Genomic DNA, 25,448 nt, shown 5'->3' with positions numbered 1-25,448 from the left:
AATCATATATGTTACCTATTATGTAACATCAGTCTATTTTATGTATTTTGTCCTGAAATTCCAACAATTTTTGATATTACTCAATGTTACTGTATGTTAAACATTTAAACCTTAATGAACTACTGGTGGTATTTCATCCTTAATTGCATTACATTTTAAAAAGTGTTCCTCGGTCGGATAAATTTGGGGGTGTTGGAGTACTGAACAGAGCACTGGATTCTGAGTCTACAGATCAAGTTTTAACCTCAGTGCAACCACTCAGCAGCCATGTGACATCAGTCTCAGTCTCATCTGCAAACTGGGGACAATACCTTCCTGAGAGAGATGTGAGAGCTAATGAAGCAGCAAAGGTGCTTGCATATTTATTTAAATAGGAAAAAAAACAACAAAGTGATTTTCAAAGTTCAAACCCTTGCTTAAGAAGTTAAAAAGGGGTGCCTGGGTGGCTCAGTAGGTTAAGTATCCGACTTCAGCTCAGGTCATGATTTCACGGTGGGTGAGTTCGAGCCCCCTGTCAGGCTCTGTGCTGACAGCTCGGAGCCTGGAGCCTGCTTCAGATTCTGTGTCTCTGTCTCTCTCTCTCAAAAAGAAATAACCATTAAAAATCTTTTTTTAAAAAAAGAAAAAGTTAAACTTACAGATAAAGTATGACATTTGGGCCAATAAATTATATCTAAAACTTAGTTATTGGAAAAGTGGTTTGAGCAATCAAAACTGAATTATAAATATCCTAAAGTAGTTGATTGGATTAAATAATTTTGCTGCCACATTATATCATATAGGGAGTTGACTGAGTGGGACTAACTGGAGGAAGACAGCTCTTTGCATACCTTGCACATTACCTTCTCAAGGGCAGCTTTGATGGGAACAAAAGAATATGGTATCTTTCTCTTATAACATCAACAGAGGATATGTTTCCTAATCCTGACTATTCAAAGGGACAGGAACTGAATCCATGACCCAGGGGGTCACCAGCCAGCTTTACCTCCTGTGAAAGGGTCACCACTGAAGGACACAGCTGTGCACCAATCCAGTGCTTCAGGGTGGAACTCAGACAGTATGGGACCCAAAGACACCGAAGAAAAAACTATGGCCACAGGGGCTCTAAAGGAGACGGCCCTTCTTAGTAAGGGGCCTAATCTACTACTTGACTTAGACATGGGGATTTTGAAGCTGGGAACCTTGGGGATTTAAAAGTCAATTGAATCACCCCAGCCCATCTACCACTATAGAGGCAGCTAATGTGAAAGTCTCAGGTGGGCATAATAGGATTATGGCTCTTCAGCATGAGGAGCGGCCCGCTGTTCCTGCTACTTGACATCAGCTGCAAATAGCATGGACCCTCCTAGAAGCTTGGCTAAAAGGGAAAACAGTTGCCAAGTCTCATTCTTACCTCCATGGGGAGGAAGAAAACTCAGCTGGGAAAAGAAAAGGTCAGAATTTAGCTCTAAAATCTTGACAGATTCAAAGTTGGAAATCCATTCAATATGGAAATCCAAATCAATATGAAATCTATTCTGATCAACTCTTATGGCATTAGAGTCTATAAATCCTATTATATTAAAACTGATTGTGTGTGCCAACTGTACTTTGATAAAAAATAAAATGAAGGGGCGCTTGGGTGGCTTAGTCGTTTGAGCATATAACTCTCTATTTCAGCTCAGGTCATGATCCCAGGGTTGTGAGATCAAGCCCTATGTCTTGATTCTCTCTCTCCCTCTGCCCCCTCCCCCATTCATGTTCTCTCTCTAAGATGAAAAAGAAAGAAAATGGTTATATTTTATCCAAGAGTTAAAACGTGTGACAAAGAACGCTGTCCAATCCTCAATGCAGCATACTGCACATTTGATACAGTAGTTCAAGGTTACCCCATGAGCCACGCTAAGTCTTCTTAGGACCTGCATCATAATGTGAGAGAGGATAGGTGAAGATGGTGATTTTGAAGAATTTCTGAAATCTCTTCAACGCCCTGCTGCCCCACACACCTGAGCATGCCTGGAGCTCCCTTCTCCCTAGCTCCTACCACACCCTTGGCTCTCTCTGGCTTTTCTAATTATTTCCTAGTGTCTTCTTTGGTCTATTGTTCTTTTGTTTACTTCCTGAGTTGTACTGTGTCCCCAGGTTCTGCCATCCATTCTGTGCTCAGTGTTTTGTTTTCTCTCCCTGGGGGCAGTGGGGGTTGGAGGAGAGAAACAAAATAAATCCCACCTTTCATCTATGTAATGCTGACACCTAAATTTTTATCTCTAAACAGATGTCTTTCCTGAGCTGCCACAGTTTGCTGGCCATTTCCATCTCCTCCTAGATAAGCCATAGGCACTATAAGCTCCGTGAGGCCACAAGTGCTCCCTCATCATCACTCAAGGCTCTGTGAAGGCAGATCTTGATCTACTTTTCCAGACGCATCCGCCTCCTCTCTCTTCACACCTTGTTGCATGGCTCTGCTCTCTGCTCCAGCCATACCAGACATCTCTGTATCCTTCCAACATGCTAAGCTTTCTCGTGCTTCCAAGACTTTCCACATGCTCATCTCTTTGCTGTATTTTTTTCTGCTACAAGTCCAATTCAGATGTCATCTCTCCTAGCTAAAATTGGTTGTTCAGCCCTAGCCTTCCATGGCACATGGTCCTGCTGCTGTTACTCTGAAGGATGCTCTTTGCTTAGAGATCCATAACTCTAGCCTGCTCTTCTCAAGAGAAGGCGCATCTGGTAGGGCAAAGGGTACCGGACTGGAAGCAGAAACTGGACTGGAGATCTAAATCAGGACCTTCCTACTTATGCAATTAGCATAATACCTTGTTTCTGCATCTGTAAAATGGGAATAATTAACAGGATTGTCATAAAGATCACGGGAGTTAACACACACAAAGTATTGGTATACTGGAAATATAGCACAAGTACACGATGGCATTGTCACCAGGGTGGATGTTCAATATAGTTCATTGGATGAATGAACACACACATTCCTACAATTCATGCTGCACTGAGGGTCTGCCCAAGGGAGAAGGCAGCAGTATTATGGACCAGTTCTTGTCCTGTGCCCTAGGGGAATGGGGGCTTACGCTCTGCCCTCCTTCCTATCAAAGATCAAGTAAGATGAGGTGCCCACGACACAACTCACTTTTGAGATGGCAAACGTTTGTGTTGAGGCAAATAGTTCATTAATAATGAAGGAAGGAGACAGAGTGGAAACACTAAATGTCACCTCTTACTCCATATCCCATAAAATGATAGAAAAGACATATTTTCTATGGAATTCTAGATTTTACTCCCATGTCAGATGAGCTGAAGTCACTCAATTGTAACTAAATCCAGATCAGTGGCAGGTTGGACAGAGGTGACCATCCAAGACCGAGCAGCACCTGTGGGGCTCAGCCCTTTTATGGACATATTTTTATCTACCGTGCTAACGGTCTGATTGGAAAGGTATTTTATAAATATTTTTAATGTTTATTCATTTTTGAGAGAGAATGGGAGAAAGCATGAGCAGGAGGGGGGCAGAGGGAGAGGAGACAGAACCCCAAGCAGGCTCCGTACCAACAGTGCAAAGCCTGATGCAGGTCTTGAACCCATAAACCATGAGATCATGATCTGAGCTGAAGCTGGACACTCAACCAACTAGGCCACCCATATGCCCCTGGAAAAGTATTTTAAAATCCTAAACAGTACTGAAAACAAACAAGCATCACCATCACCAAACCACATAATAGTACTACGGGCAGGCAGAGAGTTTTAGGAGTTCTTGGGTGACAGCAGATAGGAATAAAATATATGAGAAATGACTGGAAGTGGCCACAGAAGATTCAATATTCACAGAAGATCACCACAGGAGGAAGACAGCAGATGAGATAGGGCGGGAGAGGGTCAGAGTGGTTCATCAAAAGACCGCTTCCCTTGGGTTAGTGGCCTCTTATCCCACGCCCCACAGTGAGCAGTGGGCAGTGGCAGAGTGTACTGCCAGGCTAAATCCTGAAACTGGCTCTCTAAAACAGAGCTCAGAGAGGAGCCTGAGAGAAGCCCTGGGCCCTCCTGTCAGACAGAGGAGGAAAAGGAGTAGCAGCTCTCCCGGGAACGAAATACCCAGAAAGGCCCCATTCCTGGGAAATCCTCCGTAGTTTGGCAACTGGTGGGAGGAAGGGGTTGGCTTCAGCCTCCATGCTCCCCCACGTGCCTCTCATAAAGCAAAACCTGCCAGGAAACATGGCCTCCACTGCCTTCAGGGGCGGCTCTGATGGGGGTGCAGACCACACCTGCACAGAAATCCATGTGGCAGCTTATTCTACTCCTTGGTCCTCCATTCAGCAATGGCCACTACGGAGAAGCAAAAACTTCCATGGGGACTTGCTGGGTGCTGTGGAGAAACCCATGGCAGCTGTTTGAAACAGGATGGAACAAAGCCTAAAAACAGTTTAGTCTCTGAGTCCTAAATAACATTCAAAATAAAAGGAAAAAAAGAAAAGAAAGAAAGAAAGATACAACCCCGTGGTCCAAAGTGGTCAATGTAATCACAGGGCAGGCCACTGTCATTTGGCAATCTACCCAGGTAGCAGTGAGCTTTTTGGTTCTGTTTACAGCACACGCTTGAACGAGGTGAGAGAAGCCAGGACTGCAAGGTGTGAGGGGACTTACTCTAAAAAAATGAGTATATTCACAGTTAACAAAGCAATAAAAGCATTTGTGAGAGTTCTGCCACAAGCATACTCACTGATGTTTCTAGGGGCCTTGACCTGACCTGTCGTTAGGACTGAAAGTTGAGGGAAGTCCCAGGGAGGAGGTCAGATGGAGGACGGTGGCCATCCTACGCCCACCAAGGTGATTCCCAATACGAGCCCCTCTCCTACCCCAGGTGGATCTTCCAGATTGTGGCAGGGATGATGGAGAGCCAGCCTAGCCTCTCCCAAGGCCACCAGCTCAGAGCTGCTGTGCCATCTAGTGTCTCAGAGAAGACTCACCTCTCTACTCGATCATGATCTGCAGCTTTCCCCCTCTCCCCCCGCCAAAGGGCACCTAATAACAACTAAAAGTGAGCCTTCCCCACCACAATCATTGAACAAAGTCACGTTTTAAAAGTGGGTTTCTCATGGCAAACAGTGGCATTAAGCACCTCTCATGCTTTGGTCTTTACGGGGGTGACAGGGAGAAAATGGAGAAGAGGTCCTGCAAATCAGACCCCAGCCTGTTCAAACAGTAATGAAAGGGTCCCAAGGACTGAAGGCAATTTGGCTTTCAAGAGTCAAGGGAACACTATGCCCCAAGCGGGAGGAGGGAACCCCATGCACCTTCACAGAGTAACCTATGAGGCTGGGGAAGTGAATTGACTCTCTGGCTGCTCTGAGTGGCAGCCGGTGAATGTACCTGGTCTTTACTTGTCCTTCTCCAGATGTCACAGGGAGAGATATTAGGCATCCCTGCTTCTTTACAAATCTGCGTGGTGCCACATTGATGTGGATTTGTCAGATCCTGCTGTGGAAAGGCCTAGTTTCTGCAGGGGATGCATTCTGGCAGCAATGTCTAGTTACAGACAAGATAATAAACGGGGATGGATGGAGAAGCATTTTATACATTAAAGGATGGGAGGGCTCAGGTGATATTGGAAGCTGCTGGTAAATACAGTTTTATCAAGGAATTTATCAAGGTCAGAGACTGAGCTCCTCTGTTATTGGAACGTGGATAAAATGAGGGATTCGTCCAGATACCAAGTAGCACATGGGCATGGCCAGTGGTAAAATATGCAGGTGAGAGAGTAAATAACCCATTCTTCTAGACCTGTCATCTGGTAGACCTATTCTCTGGTGCATGGGGGAAAATATCCAGAAAAGTCAATGTTATAAATATCTAGTAAGCCATGGTCATGGCTCAAAATAAAGGAATGCTTTATTATTTTTGTTCTGAGGGGTGGGGGGTGGGAATGCTTTATTTTTTTTGCAATACTCCACTTCATCCCACCCGACTGTGCTGCTTATAAGTAACTTCTCAAACTTGGATCATTTTCCAAGACTCTTAAGATCTTGAGAGCTCACCTCTTCTGCTTCCCTTAAAACAAGTTTGGTTTTATTTCCCACCCCCTTGTCTAATAAACCAACACAACGTGTTTCTTTTCATTAACTCCCAGGGCTCTTGCTTCTTAAGAGATCTTCCGTGTTAAAGGGATTCCAGGAACCTGGTGACTGGGCATTTTAAGTGTCCTGTCCAGCTCTGTCTGCTTACTTCCCTGCCATACCACCACCCCTTCGCCTTACCTTTAGCCCAGAAAAGAACACTTTAAGTTTATCAGATGCAATTAGGCATTGTTTAGTTCTGATAGCAAAGCCCATACATCCCTATGTACATTCTTTGCTTTTTTGTGAGGTTAGAAATGAGCATCGTCTACCATTGCAGATGCTTTATGAATATTTGTGAGAAATGAAGTCACCCTCATCAGGACATGGGTAAAGATCCATGATTAAAGCCCCTGAGGGCTAAGTGTTTTTAGGACAATGTAATTTAAGGCTTTTCATGTTTAGAAACTGAATATGCCTAATATACTTCCAGCAAAAGTGGTTACTACGGGGACAAACTAGAAGTTTAATATTAAACCCTTTAAAAGGTCCAAGTATAGGGGCGCCTGGGTGGCTCAGTCGGTTAAGTGTCTGACTTTGGCTCAGGTCATGATCTCACGGTTTGTGTGTTTGAGCCCCGCATCAGGCTCTGTGCTGACAGCCAGCTCAGAACCTGGCGCCTGTTTCAGATTCTGTGTCTCCCTCTCTCTTTGACCCTCCCCTGCTCATGCTGTCTTTGTCTCTCTCTCTCAGCAGTAAATAAAAAATTAAATTTTTTTTAATTTTTTTTTTTACAAATATTTTATTGTCAAATTAGTTTCCACATACACTCAGTGCTCATCCCCATAAGTGTCCTCCTCTATGCCCATCCCCCCCTCCCCCCCACATCCAACAGTCCTCAGTTTTTGTCAGCATTCAAGAGTCTCTCATGGTTTGCCTCTCTCCCTTTCCCCCACCATTTCCGCCCTTCTTCTCCCCCTTGTTCCTCCGTCAAGTTCCTCCTAATCCTCCTATACGTGCAAACATATGATATTTGTCCTTCTCTGCCTGACTTATTTCGCTCAGCATAACACCCTCAAGGTCCATCCATGTTGCTACACATGGCCAGATTTCATTGTTTCTCATTGCCATGTAGTATTCCATGGTATAGATAAACCACATCTTCTTGATCCATTCATCTGTTGATGGACACTTAGGCTCTTTCCATGTTTTAGCTATTGTGGAGAGTGCTGCTATGAACATTGGGGTACATGTGCTCCTATGCCTCAGCATTTCTGTATCCCTTGGGTAAATTCCTAGCAGTGCTATTGCTGGGTCATAGGGGAGTTCTATTGTTAGTTTCCTGAGGAACCTCCACACTGTTTTCCAGAGGGGCTGTACCAGTTTACATTCCCACCAACAGTGTAGGAGGGTGCCCGTTTCTCCACATCCTCGCCAGCATCTAGAGTTCTCTGATTTGCTCATTTTAGCCACTCTGACTGGCGTGAGGTGGTATCTCAGCGTGGTTTTGATTTGTATTTCCCTGATGAGGAGGGATGCTGAGCATCGTTTCACATTAAATTTTTTTTTAATAAAAGGTGCAAGTATAAGTAAAGTATAAGAAAAGGTGCAAGTATTTTCCTGTAAAACATCTAGGCAGCAAGTTGAGAAAAAAACAAATTTGGATGGCATCAGAGAGTATAGCTACCTGCCTTTGTGTATGATGTGTATATATAATCAGATAGAAAATACAGTTTTTGAGGAGATGCTCTGTATATGCATTATTACTTTTTCTTTGCAAAAATTCTTTTTTTCCCAACATTTTTTGCAAAAATTAATTATTAATCAGGGACAGATGGACTGTCTGTATTTCTTTGGATTTGACTTCTTGTTCAAAAAACACACTAGAGAGGGTGACATTGAGGCAATGAAGAACAAATATTCTCCATGACAAAAAAATGGAATGAAATTGGATTTGGAGTAAGCAGACATGGGCTCAGATCCTGGTTCAGCCACATATACTTCTGTGTGATGTCAAGAAAGGCACTCGACACCTACTAAGCTCAATTTCTTCAAAGGTAAATCGTGGATAATAACATAAGTCCCACTCATTTTATAGAGTTGTTTTGAGGTTCAAGGACATGATATATATAAGGTAACTATATAAACTGTATAGTGTGATTCACACATTATTTATTAAGTTTTGTTTATAATTCTGGTTAATGGGTTGATGTGAATATTTTTCTAAGCAGATGACAACAGTTGTACTTCACTCGGTCCGTGAGGTAATAATTGAGTAAGATGAGATTAGTCTGTGATAATTATCATTATTATTTAAAGTTTGTTTATTTATTTAGAGAGAGAGAGGAAGAGAGAGAGAGCATACACAAGCAAGGAAGGGGCAGGGAGAAGGAGAGACAGACTCCCCGGGAGTCTCCCTGCTGTCAGCACAGAGCCCGATGCCGGGCTTGAACTCATGACCGAGCCAAGATCAAGAGTCAGATGCTTAACTGAATGAGCCATCCAGGCGCTCCTGTAATTATTATTTTTAAATCAAATACCCATGACGTCTTTCTTCACCAGTGCTCTAAGAATAAACTCAGCAGGCCATTTTGAATTGTTTGGCTTGGGAAAGGTGGTAGGCCACAGTAAAGAACAGAAAACTCCAGAGCCAGACACACCTGCACCCGATCCTGAGTTGGTATAAACACAGGCAGGTGACTTAACCTATGCCTGTTTTCTAATCCCTAAGATGGGGATGGTATTAATAACTACCTCACAGTTCTGTTACAAGAACTGAATTAGATCATTGTTGAGCATAGTGCCTAGCATACATATGCTCAATAAATGTTGGCTGTGATTAAATACAATTGTACTTGTTTTTCTGTTTAAAATCTCCTTGTGAAGCTGTGAGAAGGTAAGCAGGTATTACTAAATTCACTTTATAGTTTAAGAGATTTGTTATCTGGAGATGTTGCGTACTTATTGGTGATTTGGTAAGACGAGAATCCAAGGCTCCAGAGCCCAGACTTACTTTCATTTTATTTGGCAGTCTCTTGGGTCAAATGCATGTATCTCAAATGCTGTAATTAAATTCTCAAAATATAATTAATTTTAACCTCAAAGAACTATCTGGCATTCTGTATTTAGCCTCAGCATTCTCCAAGACAGCAGAGAAACCTATGGACTGCAAAGCTGACCATCCAAACCTCTCTTTAATGTTCTTCAGTGGTGCCCCAAATGTCTATAAAATAATAGTCAGTGTATATAGAGAGCATAGCAGATTCCCCTCAATCTGCCATGGGCCTAACTCCCCAGCCATATTTATTAGCACTCTTGGTGTGGGCATTCATCTACTGTGAAACAGCTTACTGTTTCCTGCTGGAACTTTCCTGACACCTTTCTGGCCCCAATCCCACCCCTGCACGCCTGTCAGGCTGGGGGTTCTTTGTTCTGGCAAGAAAAACACTAAAATATTATTTTTTGCTGCTGTTATGAAAGGGCTTGAGAATGAATTTAAACATCCAACAAGGACTAACTGAATGTATTAGGGACAGTCAAAAGATAGACTACTATGCACCTATTAAAAAGAAGAACATTTAAGTTTAAGGAAAAATATCACAATATATTACTAAGTGTAAGAAGTTAGGAATTGAAAAATAATAAGGACAGGCACCAAAATGTTACCAATTAACTATCTCTGGGAGATGTGATTTCAGGTGTTATTTATTTTTCTTTAACTCCTTTCAGTAGTTTCGAATTTTCTAAAATGAACACATTGGCTTTAACAATAAAAGGTCATTAAAATCTTATAATGAACCCTACACTGTAAATGGGCAGCTACATCCATCTTCTCCTCTCCCAAATCTGAATCTCAATCTCAATGGCAGTGATCCAATGGTTGGCTTCTTGAGTACACAACCATGAGGGATAAGTAGTAAATTGCCTTTATAGAGGAGAGGCAATAAACCCAAACCCAAGAAATGGACCACTTAATGTAATCATTTCTTCTGGTAAATTCTACAAGCTTTTATTTAGGGCACAGCAATCTTTCCAGAAAAAAACAAACAAAAAACAAAAACAAAAACAAAGTTTTGTCATTCAGTGAAAGAAAAGATTCACAGTGAATTTCTTATTTCATAAAGATTAGGATCTCTAAGTCACGTTTCTCTTTTTTTTCATATTTCTCTTTTCATCTGATTTGCATTTGAGGATCAATTTCACAACTTTGAACATTTCTTGGCATATCTCAACAGAAATCAAAACCCTAGGAACCACTGATTTTAGGCTTGCTAATCTGGGTTCCCCTGAGGAAGCAAATTTCCCTATAATTATCAGGATTTCAAATTTCACACCCTCAAAAACAGCTTAGACAGAATAAGACCCTATTAAAAGAGGCTCTACTAATTTAGAAGGAAATACACAGCCTCTCATATGCCCTCTAGAGCAAATGTGTGGAACCGCAGGTGGGAGCTGTCTTAATGCAGCCAACTAACACCCATACTCCAACCTGGTTATTTTCTCCTATCACTTGATCATTGAAATTGTTTCCTTCTGTTAAATTTTTTTAACGTTTTATTTATTATTGAGACAGAGAGAAACAGAGCATGAGTGGAGGAGGGGCAGAGAGAGAGGGAGACACGGAATCCGAAGCAGGCTCCAGGCTTTGAGCTGTCAGCACAGAGCCTGATGTGGGCTTGAACCCACAAACTGTGAGATCATGACCTGAGCCGAAGTCGGACGCTTAACTGACTAAGCCACCCAGGTGCCCCTAAATTGTTTCCTTTTAAACCTATGCCCCATAGCATATGTTAGAAAATATTAATTTTTCATATGAAATAAATGAACTCAAGTTTCTGGCTCATTTAGAAGATTCCAGAATCTGCCAAGAATTCTCCTTGTTGATTCTCTTTCTCTTAGCTATATATATTTTACATGTTTATATACTGTTTCTTTGTTTTATATATACATATGTATATATTATTCCTTCTGCTCAAGTCAACTAACTTATCTCCTTCTGAACTACCTAAGCTTTAAGGGAATTTCCGAATTGCAGATCTACCTAGAACTAGATTTGGCAAATGGCATCTACTTCATTTCCCTCCCACCTCTAAGCTGGTTTCTGATGGACCATGCTAAACAGTCGGACATCATGCCTCATTTTTCTTGGAAGAAGAGGTTGAGAGCCATGTACAGCAAGAGCCTTCTTTGTCTCCTTGAAGCCTCTTTTTATCCAGCTGGCTGCAAATTTATAACATTCTGCTTATCTGGTCATTCCACATCTTTTTGCCCATGGCCCCCTATCCAAAATATCTGCTCAAAGGTAAGCAGAATGAACATTTCTATTGGCAAGAGTCTCCATAATATCTACTTGCTGTAGGGTAACCTCTTGTTTTTAGACTTATAAACAAAGCAAAATCAAAACAATTAGCTCCAAGAGCTCATTTTAGGTTTGATGCCTCTGTCTGTGAGTTGCAACAACAGCACCATCAAACTGTCATTGTTCTATAGCACTTGCCCCCCAGTGCCATCGAGGTCTGCACCTGTGAAACCAGGATGGGCATTGTGAGTCACTCTGCCTGCCACCACATAAAAAGCTAATTTCACATTCAGAATGTATGTTTTTTTTTCAATACCAATAGCAACAAGAGTATGCCAAAAAATTTCCCCTGAAGCTCTATTCTGTTTTTTAAACTACAGAACATTCTTTCATAGTTTGACAGTTAAAATGCTGCAGTTAATGTAATAAACAGAGAATTTTTCTAAGTAGCCTGTCAAAACAAGTGACACTTTTTTTTTTTTTGCTAGCGAGTCTCAGATTCAGAACAATGGGAAGTACCTTTCAAAGCAACATCTTCATTATACAATCAAATTCTCAAAGTAATCTTCTCATCAAAGAATATTGTGTTATTTCTTTCCCAGTAATTATCAGAGTTCTGCAGCCTCTCTGGCAGTGGTGACTATTATAAAATGCAGCTGTGCTGAGTTTAAAAATCGGGGGGTCCTGCCCTGGTCGACATGGAGCCAATGCATCTCATGCCTCCACACTTCCTAATGACTTGTCTGTCTGGGCAGTAAAGAGTCAACATTTCCAGGACCTTTAAACACCCCCTCGAGTTTCCAGGAGCAAAGTGCTCAGGTGGTTTCTTTAAGGACAGCAGTGATACTGCCAACTCTTGATCACCTAAGCATATTTTCTTTCCACTTAAATAAAATAAAGTAGACACTACAAAGGTTATTATCAGAATCCCTCCACCCAAAAAAAAGTGTGTGTGTGTGTGTGTGAGTGAGAGACAGAGAGAGAGAGAGAGAGAGAGTATGTGTGCATATGCATAAATTTGAAAGTCTATCTCAAAAAATTAGATTCCTTCTTTTTCACTTTCCCATCTCTTGGTGGCTGTCATTCCAATATAAAGAAAATCTAAGACTACTAAGTCAGAAGAACTACCAGCTCGATTCCAATTTTGTTGTTTCATAAAATCTGGAAAGATGAGAAAATCCCAAGGGACCCCAACATGCTCTGTCTTGGAATACTAGTAAAACCTGCATGTTCCAGTGATAGACTGGAAAAATCCAACCTCTGGAATATAATTTTCTCTGAAGAATCATTGGGCTGCCAAGGATCTTGGAATTCAGTGCTTTATGGAAGAAAAAAAGCACAGGCACAGGCTCCCTTTCTAAGGCTAACTCATGGAACGAGCCCTCAGGCTCTTGGGAGGGATGAATGTTTCTAGCACACAACAGGCACTCAATAAGTGTGTTTGTGCATCGGAATCTAATTTGGGAGTGCCTCACCTCATGGATTATCAGTTCTCCAAAGGCAGGAACCATTTTATTGCTTATTTGGAAAAAAAAAAACAAAAACTCTTGGTACATGCTAAAAAATCTTTGTGAATCGAATGGCATTTCTGCTTCCCTTGAAGCAGCTAAGAGCTGCGGAACATTAGCTGCATTCATTTGTTCATTTGTACATTCATTTGTTCACACAGCAAAAGTTTATTGGTGGTCTATTTAGTGGAGTGCACAGAGCCAGGAATATGGCCGTTTCTAACTTCTACACCAGATTTAAATCTCCTTCTCCATATTATACTCTATCAATGTCCACTACATTTTCCTTTGTAGCATGTCCTGTAGCTATGATAAAATGATTCCTTGCATAACTAATTGTTTAAGGTCTGTCTCTCAGGCTATGCAGAAAGCTCCAGGAAGGAGGTAGAAACCCCCCATTCGATGTTTTAGCCTTAGCAACAAATATAGTATCTAGAACAAAACAGTTGTTTATCAAATATTGGTTAAATGAACAAATGAATGAAATAAAATGGGATAGGTCTTTGCCTTTTAGAAACTCAGAGCTTACAGCAATGCTTCTCAACAGGAGCCTTATGTTCAGGACAGCTCCTTATTTTGTAGGGTCCTAGGTATTGTTGGGTGTGTTTGGCAACGCTTGGTCCTAACCACTGCCCAGTGTGCCCCCTCATGCACTGAGGAACCAAAACATCTTCCTACACTTGCAAATGCCCCACTGATTCAGAACCACTTCTGATTCTGATTCTGTCCCACTTCTGATTCAGAACTACTGTATGACTTTGGCTTGCCTGAAAGAGTCAAGAACAGCAAGAAGGGGATGGATCTAGGAAATGATGAGAAAGTAAAAATGATGTACAATGGGATATAGGTATGTGGGGAAGGGAGAGAAGAAGCTGACTGACATGAAAGAAAGCACAGAAGGAAAGCACAGGTGTTCATTTGAGTTCTCCATGCCCTGATGATTCCCTTATGTACCCTTAGCTACCCACCCCTGTGATGTTTCAGGACAGATAGAGCATAAATTGGCTGGGCAAGGTTCTTGGATGCTACCCATAATTAGGTCAGTGAAGTTCTGTTTTTTCTGTTTGATCGTTTGGATTTTCCCAAAAAATTTACGTTTGAAGAAAGGGTTTTGAGGATAAAGGGTTGGAACTGAACCAGTGTTCCAGAGTTAAACATGATGGTGCTAACTAGGATAAGGGCAGGCCTATGAAACACAGGGTGGTGGACATTAAGACCCAAGAGAAAGTTCTGACAAAGGGGACATAATATGACAACAAATGAAGTATGTTGAAGAAAGGAAAACAGAGAAGCACTAAGAAGACCTGTAAGTTGGCATGAGGGGCATATGTTGGGGAAGGTGGCCTAAGGGACTGGCACTTTTGGAAAGTGCCCTGGGGACATACAAGACATGTGAAGTTTAATGCACTTGTTGAGACCCATGAATAAATTAAGTTTGGCCATGCCCGTGACTCATAATCAACATCCACAGCTGCTGGCATTGGCCACAGGGTGGAGGGCCCATTTCATTCCCAGCAAAATAATCATAAGCCTGTGCGTGGTGGCCTCAACACCAAGTGCCAAGTCATGCCTTATTGAAAAGGTTTCCCTGAGATTGGGACTGTGGCAGATGCTTCTTTGTATGTCTTATAGTAACTGGGAGAGCTCCCTGAGTACAACAGGGGTGCAATACATTCTTTCTGAATCCATGTGATTAAACGCTTCAGAATCCTCCAGTTTAGCTGATGAGTTGTTACTGAAGGTGAGGTGGGTTTCATTTAAGATGGAAGGGAGAGAGCATCTTACTGATGGAAAGGATGTCTTAAAGCACTAGTGGAGCAGTGGCATTCTCTTAGGAACGTGTCTTTAAGCTAAAGAGCAGAAGGTTCAGAATAGTGTGAAAGGATGTGTGGAATGAATGAATGAACAAAGGCACAGGCATGATGTCTATGGTTCTGATGATCTCCGCCCTATTGCATTAGAAAGAAAGGGGTTGTCACATTCTGGCATGGAAACAGAGCAGTTTCTGTTTGCCAGTGCCCAAAGGTTGTTTAATATGTGGACTTAGTTTTGACATCCTGAACCAACCACTAAAAATCTATATAGTTTTAACTCATGCAAAAGGGAAATGGCTTTATCTGGCTCAAAAATAAAATACAAAAGAGACAAACACTGCTGTGTCACACCTCCAGAGCCTCCCCTTTGGCCCTGAGTGAAGGTCAGGACTTTGGAAATCGGCCTGCTTCCCCAGGGCCCCGGTGAGCGCTGTGCTTCCGCTTGCCCGTGGCCCTGGGAGACCGACACAGGGTGTACTGTGCTCTCACTCACGGTTTGCGGAGGATCATTCTCATGTGGGCGTCGGGGCCCATCTGCGACAGCAGCAGCATGGTGTCTTGCAGCTCCTCATCACACTCCTTTTTCTCCTCCTCAGTAGGCAAAGGGGCATCCTCATGCTCATCATCCAGAAATCGATAAAACAAATATTTGTCTTGGAAATGGTGCTCCTGGTCCACTATGTGAAACATGAAGGCAAACATCAGCTGTTGCCCCTCTGCCTCACAGCCCCGTTTACCACAAGCAAACGGATGGTGTCGGCCAAGAGAGCCAAGTGGTGGCAAAGCGGTGAGACTCTTCACCCATCTGACTCCGCCTTGCCCAGGGCCGTGCAGCTGGAAGACATGACTTCCCAACTGTGGTCATGCGCCTCGCAGCTTTCTCTGACCCGCCCATCCCGGCTGGCCCCACCACTTTCTTACGAGAACCTGCCAGCTTTTCTGAGATGAGCACTGTGACCAGCAAAAATTGCCTTGGTGACATTTTCTGGCATGTGGGACATGTGTCCCAAACAGGAAAATAACCAACTGCTAGGTCATGCTCTATAATGGTTTTTGGGCACAGACTTAAAACAATCTTACTTTATAGGGATCAAGATTCATGTTTCCCTTTCTATATGTACTATTTGTTAACATGTTTATCTGCACTTAAAAAAAGAGAATAAAATTAATTGTTTGAACAAAACTGACTAGACCAAGTTGCTAGGTCATATAATCCTAACAGTAATTTAGGGTAACTTCCATCCAGATCTGATTTTAAAAGTTTTTTTTCTCCCTTGTTCCTTTTAAATAAAAAGATTTAGATCTTGGTAGGACAGAATCTCTCATTTCTATGCCTTAAAGCTTTTAAGCCTCTTTTCAGGATGGAGCACCAATACCGCCAGAAGGTAAAGGGAAGTAGTAGATTCTTGCTGCTCAAAATATGATCCCAAATAGCAGCATCAGCATCATCCAGTAGTTTGTTGGAAGCACAGACCCTCAGGACTCATCCCAAACCTGCTGAATCAGAATCTGCATTTTAACAAGAGTCCCAGATGGCTTGTATGCGCATGAAGTCTGAGAAACACTGGCGAAGCCATCATTAGATTCTCAGGCATTAGTAAATTAAACGAATGATTTTAATAGTTTGTCAGTTTGGAAAAGTGGTCATTAAGCAAATGGCATGAGCAGTTCAACCACAGTTACACTCCAGTCCTGAACAGCTACCCTGCCCAGCGATAGCCCTTGCGGGTGTCAGGGGCTGCAACTGTGGAGCACATTCCTGATTTTAAATATGGTCATCCTGTGTGGATACAAATTGGCTCTCCCAGATAACGTCATCATTAAAAGGCAGCTTCTGAATTCACTCTTTTCTTTCCTGCCATCAGCCTCGCCACACATTTCCCTGCTCTTCATTCTGCCCCCGCATCAGGACTGCTATGCACAGAGTATAGTCACACTATCAATGAACCATGAATGCAAACTAATAAACATAATTGCAACTGATGCACTTGGGTCACAATTTCATTTTCCCTTCATACATTCTCCCAAGTTAGGAGGGCACGATGGCGGAACGTGGCAATCAATAGCATCCACTCACTGCATTTGTATTGCTAAATGAAGATGCCGGCTCTGCAGGCCCCTGAAGGGATCGCAATGCCTTTTTTTGTCCATTTGGGAGTTAGCAACAACTTACCCAGGGAAAGGGTTTTCCAGGGACTGGGGCTCATCTTACCATGATTGAGAACGCTGTCTTCTACCAGCACTTGCCACATGCCAACAGCCTGAGTTCGGGAGTGGACACAGGGAGTCTGCTGCAGCATCCAGTCCACCAGCTCGGTTCCCACACAGCATTGCCTAAGGAGAGGGGGACACAAAGGATGGGAAGGTCCTCCCTCGTGGAGGAAGCCTGGGGGATGGCTTTTGAAAGACCTTCCCAAAACGCTTGTGCTCGTCCAACAGAAGAGGTCTCCCCACTGCAAACAAAGCATGGCATGGTGTGGCCTTGGGTTTTCAAACTTTTGTAAAAACCAACAAAACCACTCAGCTCATGAGGGAACCTTCTAAGCAACGAAAGAGCATTAGGGAGGTGCCAAGGGAAGCTAGAGGGGGGGTGTTATCTAGCAAGCTAATCCCAGGGCCAGGAACTCTCTTGTCTTGAGCTGGTCCCGGAAAATCTCGGTGTAAAATGAGGGCAAAGTGACATTCTGACTTCCTTCACCTGAGCCTTGTGAGGAATGAGTTAATGTTTGTGAGGCACTTGGAGGTGCTCCACGAAAGGCGCTTATAAGTGCAAAATTATATAGCACTTTATATTTTCAAGTAATACTACTGATCTTCCTCAGAGGGGTGTTGGGAGAAACAAGCAATTAGCGATGCAAATCTCTTTGAAAAAAGTCCTATGTAATGAGCATCAGCACTTCTGCAGAGCTTGTCATCTGAGGAGCTCCACATGCTTTCTGCATAGTTACACGTTCACCCCCAAGTTGCCCTTCTGTGGTAAGTTCGTCGGGATGGGCAAGCTACATGTATTAGTTAGGAAACATATAATTATACACACACACATTAGGAAATACTGAGACCTTCAGGGGGGCTAAGGGGTAGGGCAGGTGTTTGTGGCATGATGGGTCAGAGGAGGAAGTGGAATCTGAAAGGCCTAGGAATGAATCCCAACGGCCAACCCAGGAAGTCACAGAGCAGCTGGGGTCTGTGCCACTGGTGGCCTCCCATCCCGGGCTAAGGATGGCACTGTCTCTGGGGGCAAGCTCAGGAGCTCCTCTCTAGTTGCACTGGGGGTTTCCTGGTGCTGTGCCACTTTAGGAAGAGGCTTAGCCTCTGAGGAGTCATGAGATATAGCACTGCATCTGCTAGACATTAGCCATGTGACTTTGGCCACATCGTTTAAGTTCTCTGGATGTCAGTTTTCTCATTTATTAAAAAAGGAGGAGGAAAAGATGGCCTCTAATGTTCTAGGAATTCTGAATCTCTCTAAGCTCCTGGGATGCCCTGATTCAGGTCCAGTCCTAGAACATTTTACAAGCAAGATGTACTGAGAAGGCCGTCAGATTTCCAGGGCTATTCTGAAAACAGTCTACACCCACATAAAGAGCTTCAATGAGGGGCACCTGGGTGGCTTAGTCGGTTAAGCACCCAACTTCGGCTCAGGTCAAGATCTCCCGGTTTGTGGGTTTGAGCCCTGTGTCGGGCTCTGTGCTGACAGCTAGCTCAGAGCCTGGAACCTGTTTCAGATTCTGTGTCTCCCTCTCTCTCTGACCCTCCCCTGCTCATGCTGTCTCTCTCTCTCTCAGAAATAAATAAAACATAAAAAAATTTTAAAAAGCTTCAGTGAGCAAAGGGGGCATCTAGTAACTATTTGTTCTGAACATAGGACCTGTCAAGATATGCCTCTTCTTTTTTTCTTTTTTTTTCTTTTTTTTTAATTTATTTCTAGGAGAGAGAGAGACAGCGTGAGCAGGGGAGGGTCAGAGAGAGAGGGAGATACAGACTCTGAAACAGGCTCCAGGCTCTGAGCTGGCAGTCAGCACAGAGCCCGACGTGGGGCTCGAACCCACGAACCGCGAGATCATGACCTAAGCGAAAGTCGGATGCTTAACCGACTAAGCCACCCAGGCGCCCCAAGATATGCCTCTTCTAATTTCAGAATTTACTAATGGGAAAAGTCTTATAAAGGTATAAAATAATCAACTCCGTGTGGCTTTTAATTCAATGATTATCTTTACTAAAAGGAACTGAGATGATCCCAGAGGACCAGGGCCCTTGCTTAGGGTATGAGAATCCTGCAGTCAGAAGGATTCTTCTGTGCCACTTGCAGCTGATGGAATCACTGGGTTTCCTCTCCATTAATGATCTCTGGCCACTTTGGAATTGACAGAATGGTGATCACTCGGGGTGATACCGTGTCTGGGGCGACTGCAGCCATGATATAAGCAGGTGGGGAGTAGGAAGGAGAGAGATGGAACTAGAAAGTACGAGGTGTGGGGCAAGGAAGTTAAACTGGGATGCAGCAAAGAGAAACCATGCCTTTGGCTTCCAATTGAGTCCATGGGTTATTACCAACAGATCATTAATTTGTGTCATAGGGTGTGGAATACACATGACACCTGTATTTCAGGGATTTAAAATATTAGTATGATGGAGCAAGAAAGAGTTTATGGCTTCTGATTTCTAGTTTCCATTTTGTCATAAAGATGACATATTTTAATGGAATTTCCCTAACGCAAGTCAACACTTGGAAAAGCATAGTCACACTTAAGTCGGGAAAAATAATAAAGACTTAAAAAGAAGTCCGTTAGCCATATGAGATTTTGAGATTCACTTGATGAGTTAAAGTGATTTAACTCTCTCCGGGAATATGTAACACATGATTTTTAAAATGTTTTTTAAAGTTTATTTATTTATTTTGAGAGAGAGAGAAAGAGAGAGAGGGAAGGAGAGAATATCCCAAGCAGGCTTTGTGCTGTCAGTGCAGAGCCTGCTTGGAATATTCTCTCCTTCCCTCTTTCTCTCTCTCTCTCTCTCTGCTCCTATCTCACTCGTGGGCATGCATGCCTTCTCTCTCTCTTTCTCTCTGAAAATAAAGACAGCACAGAGCCAGCTTGAGACATTCTCTCCCTCCCTCCCTCCCTCCCTCCCTCCATCTCTCTCTCTGCCCCTCACCAACTCATGGGCATGCATGCTCGCTCACTCTCTCTCTCAAAATAAATAAATAAACTTAAAAAAATGGCTAGATGAACAGTCTCTCTTAAGAAATGTAATGTGTCTTGCTGATAAGACAACAAATTTTCTCAAATCCCATCTCATTTCCAAAATTCTATGCAAGAAAAGGTCAATTAATGTAACAAATATCCTGTCAGTTTTGGTCTTATAAACATCTTCATGACAAGCACAAGTGGAAGAGTGTTTGTTTGCAAGGAGTGCAGAAAAAGTGATCCAAAAAGGAAGACTTGGCCATGTCTGGCCATCTCCGTCCTTGGGAAAGAGGCTGGATCTTCAGGCACATGTACTCAAAGGTTTGCTATAGGGTGAGTGAGGTCTAATTTTACAGATTCTATCATAGTTGATAGTCACTAGAAATATATTTATCCTTCAAGGAAACTTTAAAATTTGTATTCTAACTTTCACTGTGTCTTACGAATTTGGTTCATGTGAATCAAATGGGTTTTGACTCAGGCCAAGTCTGATGGGTTCTGAGGTCATGTCTAGACTAAATGGGAGAGTTGAGTGATTGCTGAAAAAGCGCTATGAGGGTGAACCATGGGTGCAAGGAGAAAGTGAAGGCTCGTGTGCCATGCATAGGCCACTCTAGTTCCTAAACCCTTGGTGAAGTGAAAAAAAATCAAAAGCTGAAAGATCAGACATGAATCCTCAGTTGCACACTGGAATGAATCCTACAGTAGAAAGTAAACTCCATAAAGAACACTGTATATTTTATTCACTCTTGTATCCTTGAGGCTTAGAACACACTAGCATCTGGTGCCCAGTAGGTATTTAATAAATTTGTGGGATGAATGAATGATAGAATGAATGAAAAGATCATGAACTTGGAAATCAACCAAGGTTGGTTGGTTTAAGCCCTGGCTCTGTCACGCACTAGATTTGTGACTTGGACAAGGAAAAGTATTTAATCTCTCTGAGCCTCAGTTTTACCATCTGAAAAATGGCCTAACACCTACCTAGCAGGGCTGTGGTGAGGATGAAATAGGATGACATAGGGAAAATGGCCTGGTAGAAGGCTTCAAGCACAAATAAATGCTAAGTAAATGTTAGTTGAATCCATTCTAAATCTAACAGTTCCCCTAAAAAAACACTAGTGAACAGAAATAGAGAAGTTTTCTTCTCTTTGTTTATCACAGTTAAACCAATGTCCAAGCAAATTAGTTTAGCAGTAACTGCTGGTAATATTAAGGATAATTAAAGCTAAGCACAGATCTAAGACAAGCTTAGATCTTCTAAAACCTGGAGGATTATAAAACATGCTATCCACAGATGGAAAACAAGAAAATGCAAGTTTGTTCCAGTTTCACTAAACATGAATCTGGGGGGCGTGGGGCACAGCCTTTAGATTTATTGTACATACCTGTAAGTCTTTAGGTGGTATTTTCTATCTCTTATCATGTGAGGTGCTCGAGAGAGAATGGCATTTCGTAAAATTTTTCCAGCCCTGAGGATCTTCTCTGAAGGAACCTGGATTTTAATCGGTGAAAGGAGGGAAAGAAGAAGGAGAATTTATAGAAGGAAAACAAACCAGATGAATACTTAAATCACTTTCTGCCTCTGGCTTGAAAAATACAACTTGTTCATATGTTTACGTTGTTCACTTGTACGACATGTGACTTTTATTTGAGAATCGAAACACACTGAGTATTTGTTTTGTCTAGAAGATGCACCCAATGCTTCTTGATGTGCTGCTCTGACATACTGGCCACCTCCAGTGGTTACCTAAGAAGCTACAGCTCTGATCGCTCATCAGCCCACGTACATCCCATTACCTTGGTAATGGTGTTAGCAGGACGGAGAGGAACGTGAGGTTCAATGAGAGGTGTCTGAAAAATAAAATGTTAAGGCAAAAGAAAATTAAACAAAAAGTACACTAAAGAAAATTATGGGTTGGGGGATAATAAGAAACATTCATTTTTATAAAACTCAAAATAGAATTAAAAAAAGAAAACCAAGAGATAAAACCTGCCTGAATAACTTGAATGCAGACGCATTCAAAGGGCAAAATTAGACCTTCAATTTGCCAAAATTTAAATAGAAATTATTAAAAATGAAAAAAAAATAGATAGGAATGATTAGATGTTTGCAGGCTTAATGAGAAGGGAATCAGTATCTACTCAAAGCATAACAAACATCAGCGCAGAAGAAAAAGCAAAACAAGATAAACGTGCATGGAGATTAAAATGACCTATCTCAGGGGACAGGGATAAAATACTGGTTCAGAATGGAAATGAGCAATTTCATCCTCTGTAATGTAGTTTAAGATTCTTTTTCTTCAATTTGTATTTTTGGAAAAAAAGTTTTAATTTCTAAATGATACTTCTTGGTGGTTTTATGCACTCCAGTTCCTAGGACCCACTGCAGCAGCTAGTGCACCATCTCTTTCATTTGCAAAGTAGTGTACAGTTTTGAGGATTTCATGACTAAAAAACAGCTCTGGGATCTAGACAAAGCTGCCACTATTATCCACATTCTTCAGATGAAGGTGCTAAATTGGGATCCCAGGAAAATGACCTGCTATATAGCTACACAGCTAAGTCCCTTAGTCCTACCAAACCCTTTCCTCCAGCTCTCTGCGATATCTGGCAACGGCATTTCCAAATGGAAGAGAAAGATACGTGCAGTTAAAGATGGTGGCAGAACCATTAACACAATGCAATTTATGCCACTTCCAGAAGATCTGAAATGATGATAGGTTTAGTTATGAGATTGTGATAGGCAGAACAATGCTCCCTCCCTCAAAGATGTCCATATCCTTATTTCTAGAACCTGTGATTATATTAGATTACGTGGCAAGAGGGATTCTGTAGATGTGACTAAGTCAAGGCTCAAAATAGGGAAAATTATCCTGGTGTTTCCTGGTGAGCCCAGTGAGATCATATGGGCTCTTAAATGATGGAACAGAGAGGGAAAAGCATTATTACTAGAGAGACAGCAGTGTGAGTTGGACTTGGCCTGCTTTTGCTGACTCTGCTAATAGAAGAGGCCAAGAGCCAATGATGGAAGGCAGCTTCTAGAATATGGAAAGGGTGAAGCAATATATGGATTCTCCCCTAGAACCTCCAGAAGGACTTGGCTACCAACACCTTTATTTTTAGCCCCGTGAGACCCATTTCAGGTTTCTAACCTACAGTACTATAAAATTATTAATTTGTGTTGTTTTAAGGCACTATGCCTGTGGTAATTTGTTACAGCAGTAAAAACAAAACAAAAAAAAACCCCAATACAGACGTTAATATACTTTAGAATAAAAGCTCTACTTTTTGCCAACTGAAACCATTGTACTGAAAATGAATCAGTAGGTTTTTCCTCTAGTCCTAATTCAAAAAAGATAACCAAATAAAAGTCAGTATTAATTGAAAATACTTTATATACCCAAATACAAATATGCATGTATAAACATACACCTTCCTTTTAATCAACAACAAATTTCAGATGAGTTGCTGCTTTGGATATTATAATAGAATTAAGGAAACTAGGGACAGAATACAAAGCTTTAAGAAAAGCATAGGCAAGATGCAGATTTACTTAGAATGAATGAAATCTCACTGACTTACTTAGACATTTTCATCACCTCCCTAGCATCTAGGAGACTTTTTTGTTCCTCTTGAAATCACTAGGGCACAGGTGTTAGGCAATATTAATAGTATTTTAGCAGCACAGTGTTTACAACCAGCAATGAATCTAGACCAAGGGATGTCAATGTGGTCCATTTCAATAGGAGATTTAAACACAGACTGACTTTGCCCAGAAATAGTCCACATTCCCATAGGGCAGACCTTTAGACGGGAGAGCTACCGTGCCCTATGTTTGTACTACTTCCTCAAAGAAGACACAGCTGTGTGATCCCAAGTCACCTGAAAAAATGTTCAAAAGCATCAGGCCAGCATGCATGAGGGCCCTGCAAATTTGTGCAGTTAAAACATTCTGATTATTTCCGAGTTGTGAGTTCCCAGCAGTCATGCGTCCCACCTCTTTACATTGCATGGGTTGGTTTATACGTCCAGGACTATGCCTGGTTATGTATGTAAATTGTAGAAGCTTCTGGTTATTCTCTAGTCTTAGAAGAAAGAGGTGCAGGTACATGTGGTCTAGAGTAGATGGATATGAGATCAGCTTCTGAGGGAAACTTTTCTTTCCTACGAAAAAGTTTACTTTCCTTGGCAGTAGTATTTGAGAGGCTGGCTGGGCTAGAGGTCAAGAAGATACCCATGAATATTTATTCTTTGGTAGGTGCAATGAAACATTATTTGAAGAGTGAATCTTTCCATTTGTTTCTACAGAAATGGGTATATTTGAACAAAATGCTAAAAATGGTCCCTAAGTTAATCAGGATAGTTCACTTTTTGAGTCCTTTGAAAGTATTACGAAAGCAAGGGAACCATCAGGCTTCAACCAGAATGGTTTCTTTGATTTGCAACTTCTAAAGAGGTAAAATGTAGGCAAGGTTGCCATTCGGCCTGATAATCCTGGTACCAGTTCCAGGACCAGGAGGCTGTTTAATCTGTTGAAAGGCAGCATTCTTAGAACCTTCCCTGGCTCAAAGATTTTAGGTTTAGGGGGAACGCAATGAATGGATGCTTTGAGAAGGAGGCAATCTTTTTCCTTAAATAAAACCTCCAAGGAACACATGTAGGGAGAAAACAGGGAAAGTTTTATTTTGGGGGAATAAGAAACTTGTCCTTGAAAGAGAGTCAGTTAGGCAAGAATCCATATTCTAAGAACTATAGTGGTGCCTAGCAGCCATAGGTGGTGAGACAGATGGCATTTGTGACAGGCAGACCAGGTCCCTGAGAAACAAAATCACTGGCCAATGCCTGCTCAGAGACCCTTCCATTATGAGTGTGGCTTTATCGCTTTTGTATCTGCTTATTTCCTTTTTGGTTTCCCTTAGCTTTCAAAGTAAAGTTCCTTTTAAGAATTTCACCTTAGCTGTGCCTTAGAGAAATGAGGAAAGGAATTTCATTTCACAAGTGATCAGATTAAATAAGGGAGGGGAAAAAACCAGGATAGTAATATTAGTGAGAATTAAAACAAGAAAAGCAGCCCTAAGGGCAAGACCAAGCATTTCCTATGCCAGGCTTTCTATACATGTTGTCTACACATGCACCTTTACATCTGTTATCTCATTTTTTATCGAGAACACTAAAGCCAGAGAAACATAGGGAGTGAGCTCATTCAGCATTCAGCTAATACCTGGAAGAGCCAGGGGTTGAATCTGGGTCTATCCCACTCTAGTATCTATGCTGCAGATACAATAACCCCATACCACCTGCACTTTTCTCTGAGAGACATTTTTTTATTTGAAAGTGAATTTATTTATTTATTTTTTTTACAAATAGTTTATTGTCAAATTGGTTTCCATATAACACCCAGTGCTCATCCCCACAAGTACCCTCCTCCATGCCCATCTCTCCCCTCCCCCCCCCACATCCATCAGTCCTCAGTTTGTTTCTCAGCTTTCAAGAGTCTCTCATGGTTTGCCTCTCTCCCTTTCCCCCACCATTTCCCCCCTTCTTCTCCCCCATGGTCCTCAGTTAAGTTCCTCCTAATCCTCCTATACGTGCAAACATAT

General features: G+C 42.1%; 1 protein-coding gene across 8 annotated transcripts in view; it reads right to left on the bottom strand.

Moving 5' to 3' along the window:
* The window catches only part of RAPGEF4 (Rap guanine nucleotide exchange factor 4), a 300,415-nt gene that overhangs the window by 66,582 nt on the left and 208,385 nt on the right, over positions 1-25,448 (bottom strand). For 7 of the 8 annotated variants that reach the window (XM_039239196.1, XM_039239189.1, XM_039239191.1 and 4 more), the window contains 4 exons: positions 21,646-21,699; positions 21,234-21,340; positions 16,872-16,993; positions 15,153-15,336 (listed from right to left, as the gene is read on the bottom strand). In XM_039239196.1, coding sequence (XP_039095127.1) covers positions 15,153-15,336; positions 16,872-16,993; positions 21,234-21,340; positions 21,646-21,699 — 467 coding nt within the window. The remainder of the gene's footprint in view (positions 1-15,152; positions 15,337-16,871; positions 16,994-21,233; positions 21,341-21,645; positions 21,700-25,448) is intronic. The other variant, XM_039239190.1, reaches the window with a different exon arrangement.

The sequence above is a fragment of the Hyaena hyaena genome, unplaced genomic scaffold (genome assembly GCF_003009895.1).
Source record: "Hyaena hyaena isolate Hyena2069 unplaced genomic scaffold, ASM300989v1 scaffold_154, whole genome shotgun sequence".
Taxonomy (NCBI): Eukaryota; Metazoa; Chordata; class Mammalia; order Carnivora; family Hyaenidae; genus Hyaena; species Hyaena hyaena.
Note: the sequence above shows the minus strand (reverse complement) of the source record. Positions and strands in the feature narration are given on the sequence as shown.